The 6,828-nt window shown below is 31.1% G+C and overlaps 1 protein-coding gene across 1 annotated transcript; it reads right to left on the reverse strand.

Moving 5' to 3' along the window:
• Positions 1 to 85: 85 nt before the first annotated feature.
• On the reverse strand, positions 86 to 5,996 carry LOC143254367 (uncharacterized). The gene is made up of 4 exons (XM_076509436.1): positions 5,848 to 5,996; positions 5,204 to 5,479; positions 2,580 to 2,728; positions 86 to 453 (listed from the first exon to the last, which is right to left on the reverse strand). Exons 2-4 carry the CDS (start codon positions 5,326 to 5,328, stop codon positions 371 to 373), a joined length of 357 nt encoding a protein of 118 aa, XP_076365551.1. The 5' UTR covers positions 5,329 to 5,479; positions 5,848 to 5,996; the 3' UTR covers positions 86 to 370.
• Positions 5,997 to 6,828: the final 832 nt, after the last annotated feature.

Raw genomic sequence — 6,828 nt, forward strand, 5'->3', positions numbered from 1 at the left:
TTTCCAAAAGGGGCACAATAATTTACTAGAATCTGGGCATGAAGGTTAAATTGTCCAAAAGTCATTCTAAAACAGTCAGAAAAGCTAACTGAAATCACCTTTAATGATGTGGTTTAATAAAATCCCAAGGACAACCACTAACAACTAAAACAAGCACGTTATACAAGTGAAAAAATGAATTAACGAATTTTTAACACATCCAATTTTTACATCTAAGATTCAAACTCATAGCACTTCTACAGAAAGTTTCATTATTATAAAAGAAACTATTTAATGATGAACCCCCTTTCATACAATAATTGTGGATTTAAAAGAAGTCAAACAATACATAAAATGCTCCAACAATAAAAATGAATCAATGGCTTTTTATTTATTCATCATCACTGTCATTGTCGCTCTCTTCTTGTTTCTTGGTTTGGAATTTCGGCTTCCTCGGACCTGATCTTTTTCCAACTGGAAAGTGAAAGAAATATTAGCTAATGGTGCACACAAATCTAAGCTTACCTTTATTTCTGTTGAAAATGAAATTTTTCTGTTAATTTCAAAACAGCTGCAAATATAAGATAATCCCAGTCTTAGTTTGGACAGAACTTTCACTCTTTCACTAATATCTTAATAGTTTGTACAGTCGAGTTAAGATGAATATTGAGTATTGAGCAAGCCAATCGGCAAGTTCCCATCAGACAACCACCACAAGCTCATATAAAGTTGAAATGACATGCATCAGCATGACATTTTAACACTGTTTGGTGTTATGCCATCAAAAAACTGACTGAGGTTTAGTAAAGTATGTAAACTTTTATATCCTTTGTATTTAATAATGTTGGGAAACCACAAAATGTGGACCTTGTGACAATCAATGAAGACAAAGATCAGTGACAAAAGACGTGTCTCAGGCAATAGTTGTAACAAGATCAGGTATATCTTGAAAATCAACACAAATCACATACAAGTAAGTTGCTTCCATTACAGCAAGAAAAAGAACAGTAAAAAAGCAAAAAAACAACAATGAATGGCAATTACCCAGGGAAAAATGGCACTACAAAATAATATTAGCTGGAGCTTATGCGTACCTCGATAAAGTGCAACAAGTCTCATGCTATGGGTGAAACATTTCAAACCTAGTACACAGCATGTTGTGAAATTTTCTCAAAAGGGATTCAACATAATTGTTGGTTACCATGCCATGGGCAAGACAAACTCTGCAACAAGGTAAAGTTCACAGATAAGGTTACCTATCATACTGACAAAAACTTCAAGCACCTAGAGAATGAAATGGATACCATCACTGTTCTATACAAATAGCATAAGGTTGCTAGTTGCAGGTATTATGGACTTTCATGCAATCATTGTTGAAATGGGGTCCAGGAAATTATCCTTGTCAACAAGATGGACCTTGAAAATCAGAGTATGTCTTTATTTCAGTCTTTTTGTAAACAAACCACAGGTTAGACTGTCAGGTATGGCACAGACATATGGCAATGAGGACTAACACTAGAAGTCTCCAAAATCCTTTAAACAATATACTCAAATGTTTACTTTATTTAGGTTTTAAAGGTTACAAAAATAATGAAATTTTTGGGACAAGGAATAGTTTAATCATTTTGCACTTGGACTAGTAACAAAACAGTTTCAATTTCACACAAGTGTTTCATTGAAAAATCAGATCTGTACAGAATACCCATACTGCATCAATATTTATAGTATAAATTACTTAACATACGGAAAGGTGTATATGAACTCGTGTATATTATCATCACAAAAGGATTAAATAGATATTATTATCCAAGAAAACATGCATCATGAGGTTGACTAACAGTGCCATACTTGGACACTCACCTGAGGCCTAAGTTAAGCCCAAAATATCAAAGTATTTTTTCCCCAAACGATTGTTTTGTACTCTAATTTTATTTTACAGCCTACACCAATAAAATGTACCACTCAGGGCTTTTAAAATTAAAATACAAATGTAATTTCTTCTGAAAACAGTACTTTTCCCTGCGAGTATATGCAAGAGCTGAGTCTTTCCAGCAAGGATTAAGGATCTTAAGTCTTATCCTTGTTTACTATTTTAAAATGACGCATACCACTGACTAGCAACACTTAGGCGCAGTTTCACAAAATCCAACATTTGTTAGAGAAGGCATTTTGTTTCAAGCAAAGAAAAACACAAAGGCAGGGTAACTGTACCTAGAATGCAAGTATGAAAAATTACACATTAATAAAATGAGGTTGCAATATCAGTGTTACAAAACAGTTAAACATACTAGAGGCAAAATAAAAATGACATTTTATTGTGAAATTAGTATATAAAAAAAACTTAGTTTATGCATTCACTGAGAAACAAAATTAATATGCTTAGTAACTATATCTTTATGCACAAAACATTACCTTTCACTGGAAAAGCTCATAAGGATATTTACTAACAGATTACTGAAAAACCGGATGCTTGAATGACAGAAAACGATTTTAATCAGTCAGTCTTTACCTCTAAAAGTCTATAGCAAAATTACTTTGTAATCTTACAACTTTAAACTACATACTGCTTAAGATCAAATTTCATATGAAATAATACTTACAGTCCTTCCTACGTGGATTCACATTCTTTGGTTTCATCTTGGCATGTGCAAATAGTACCGTCAAAGAATTGCCTTTAACCTTTAAGTTCTCAGCTTTTAAAAATGCTTCTTTTGCTGCTTCTTCAGTATCAAATTTCACATATACATTCCTAATTCAGAAATATAAACATTATTTTCAAGAAATCTTGATCGACGTAAACCAATTTCCACCTATCATTAGCAGTCCTCTTGTAGCCAATTTGATGTTACTGCTCAGTTAATAATAGAAAAAGCACTTCGTTGTTTATGAAAACTACAACTTACACTGCATGTTTCCTCATGTGATTTTTTCTTTTAGTGTTAAAGAAGGACACGTTTGTGCTCACTGAAAAGCATGACATACATCACATTTCTTATTTATCCTCAGGTAAGGTAGAACAATATGCAATAGGATAAAATAAACAATTTTCCTAATAAACAAAGTTTGCTTCTGTTTTTTAAGGTATCATTACTAAAAAGTAATGAATGTATTTCTTTGGTCCAATTGTCATGTTTATAAATAAACCAATAAAATAACCTGCTTGTGTATCAACTACTAAACTTTGATACCTTAAATATTAATTTCAAACAGGAGATAAACTCCTTGAAGATTTTTAAACTGAAACTACTTGTTTTCTTTCTTTAAAATGTACATCACTCAAGGAATACAAAAACTGTCAGACTATTTTATATTGATTTGTGGGATATTTAACTTTATATCAGATCAACTGATTTGACTGATGCCATAATCATTATTGAAATTTGCTGAATTGCATTCGAATATTTACTGAACTAAAATATTTTATGAATTAGTCAAGTTTGGAATCAAATTGTGTATCATAATTCAAACTAACATCAGTTAATTTCTCAAAAGTAAATACATATTGAATGCAGCACTGCTCAAAGTTAGACGCTTATGATGTTAAAATACTAAGTCATATTATACACACACACATGCTTTGTACAAACTGAGAACTGAAATTACTAATAGAGAGGCCAGAATATAAAACAGAAACCTCTTTGAGATATGGCTTATTGTACTGAAACACAATAACTCCATTCATCTTTCATTTTTCAAAATGGTCCCTTACAAACATTTTCCTAAATATTATGCAAGTAACTAATTGACAGCTTAGAATGTCCCCTTACTGGTTTTCTCAGCCATTTTGCTCTGTGAAAAAGCTGCCATGTTCTTTAAAATTAAGATTTCTAAGAGGTAGGTTGTGTCTTTAGTCTGCTTTAAGTTTCATGTTTTTAGACAACGATTATTTACCAAGATCAACAAGTTATAGTGAAATTCTATGGAATCAGTAGTTAGTTATGATTTTGTTTGGTTATTCAACTATATATAAACCTTAAAAAATAATTGCACACGAAAAATGTCATAGCTACAAGAGAATTGTTTGCTATACTTTGATATTTCAAAAAAATATAATTATTTTAAGTTATAATAATCTATATACATGTATAATACACAACTGAAGTGCAACACTATATTACAAAATACTAATCCACTAAAGCAAGACAGGAAAGACTAAATATCAGTTTTATATTACTGGTCATGTAACGAGTGCACATGCATCATGTCAAAAGAAAGTTATGTGATGTTACCTAGGCATGATTGAAAAGTCACAAGATAGACAACATTAGATATATAGCTACAAGACTTAAGCTATTTAGACCAAGCATTTTTTTAAATGATGGTTATCAGGTTAGCCAATTAACAGACCCCACAGTCAGGAATGTATTTAGGAAGTTTTAATAGAAATGACATAAAAAATAGTTGAGGTTCTTGGGATGAACTGGTTTTGTAACCATAACATAACTTTGCACTCAGACTAATGATGAAAGACTTCATATTTAAAAAAAAAATCGTTTAACCATTACAGGTTACCAAATTTTGTGAAAATGGACATACTGCATCGAAAGCTATAGTACAAATTCTTAACATGTGCAAATGTGTATGCAAACTTTGTTATATCATGCCCATTGAAAAGGGTTAATGTCATAGTTGAAATCCATTGAAAATTAATGGCAGACAGTTGTGTACAAATTGTATGTTGTTTGGTTTGTTATGGTATAAAGTTTTAAGCAAAGTAATTGTGTTTGGTAGTCATTTCCATCAATCACAAGATTTCACACCAATAACATCAGAAAATGTAGCAAGCAGCAATAAAATATTTGTCAGAAATCAAGTACTCATCTGTTAGTATTTTTTCACAGCTGAATAAAGCACTTTATGATAACGGTTTTATCTGTAGAACATACAACTACAATTTAGGAAACTTGTGCATTGCATGGGAAGATTTTTGAGAGAAAATTTAAGAAAACTAAGTATATTAGAAGTTCATTTCTCAAATTATTTTTATCTTTGCAAGTGGGTAACATGTGTCCAGTATTTTGTCTTCAAATTTCTGCTGACTTGCACAGGTGCATTAAGTTAAAGTGCTTAGGATGCATTCTTAAACTCCAAAGAAGTAACAGTGCTAATTCAGGGCTGACTTGCAGTGCATAACTTTACCAAAGTACTTTTAATTAGTTTTATATTAAGTACCTACAAATAGTTGCTAATTAACATCTAGTGTTGCACCTACAATAATATTTACCTGCCAGGGTAGGACCCAGGAGGATTGGAAAAATCGACCTGAGCAGAATTTGGAAACACCTTAGCTAGATCTTCAACTGTGATATCAGAGGCTACTCCACCAATGAACAAAACCTTCTTGTCCATGGTCTTTTAGCCACAGGTGATTTTTTTGTAGTTTGAACTTTTCTCACCAGTATAATCAATTACAATTTGCTTCCCACTAACAGTCTTCTTCTGCAGTTTCTCATAATTTTCTTCTGCTTTTTTCTCACTGCTGAATTCTGCAAATGCATACCTAAAATCATGCACAAAAATAAAAGACCACGTCTTGAAACAAAACTTCTCAAAAGCTATATAAAGGATAATACAAGTTGAGACTACATGATAGAAGTACTAAGAAATTAGACTGATAACCTAAAATGACATTAATATGAAAACCATTTTACATAAAATACAGTAACATAAATGGTGACTATGTCAGTTCAATAAAATGAATATTTTAAATAAATTAATGGATTTCAATATAAAATTTTTTAAAAGCCCTACAATTATTTAATAATGGAACCAAGGTTAGTTCATAAACATTGACAGAGTAGCAGAAACTAAGTAAATACACAAGATGAAAGTGTTCACTAAAAATCCTTTTCAAGCTTAAATACATACACAGTGCCCTTTCTGCTGCTTCTCATAGGAATTCTACAATTTGTGATGTCTGGGGAAAGGGCCTTAACTTCATCTACTGTTGTACTGGCTGGTAACTGTCCAATAAACAGAGTCCTATAATTTCTTTCTCCTGCAAATGATTCAGATAATTTAAAAAGGGCATTTACAAAAAAAACAAAAACACATTATATATATGTCAATTTTTCTATAAAATGTATATGCATAATCACCATGTACTTTTGAGAATCTTTATTATAAATATTTTAGGTGAAAGATATTTACAAGGTATTACATAACGGCCCTCTACACAGTTTTAAAGTGAATGTTATTAGATAGGAACAAATGACAAAAAATGGCTAAAAGAACAAATGTGTATTAACATAGCTGTTAGCAGTGTTAACAGTAACAAACATTAACAAATGACAAAAAATGGCTAAAAGAACAAATGTGTATTAACATAGCTGTTAGCAGTGTTAACAGTAACAAACATTAACATACAAGTTAATATCTGTTATTAAAGACTAGAGGACAAAGAAATGATAGTTTAGTCACTTTTGATGAAGAAGATGCCTTTGTTGGTTTTAGTTGACTAGGTGAAAATATTTGTGTGTTTAGCAATGACTGTCAAATTTCTAGCATTGTAAAAATGACAGAAATGATAAACAGATCATGGTTGATAACAAAATTTATGCCCAACTTGCAATTTGAATAACAATTACAAACTTGTCATTTCACAATTAAAATCAAATTTTGTCTACTTTAAGATGTTTTAGAATCAGTATATGGTCATGACCAATTATAGTTATAATTTGTATTTCAAACAAATGTGCATTTCCAATTACTATTGCAGACTGTTAACACTAGAGCATGAAGAACAAGATATTATACAAAGTATGTTTTACAGAAAAAATGCAAAACAATTTAGGAAGTTCTGGAAGTTGTGTAAATAAAGTATGGAAATTAAAATGGAAAAGAATTTTT

This window comes from Tachypleus tridentatus, chromosome 6, assembly GCF_004210375.1.
Source record: "Tachypleus tridentatus isolate NWPU-2018 chromosome 6, ASM421037v1, whole genome shotgun sequence".
In the NCBI taxonomy this organism is placed as follows: Eukaryota; Metazoa; Arthropoda; class Merostomata; order Xiphosura; family Limulidae; genus Tachypleus; species Tachypleus tridentatus.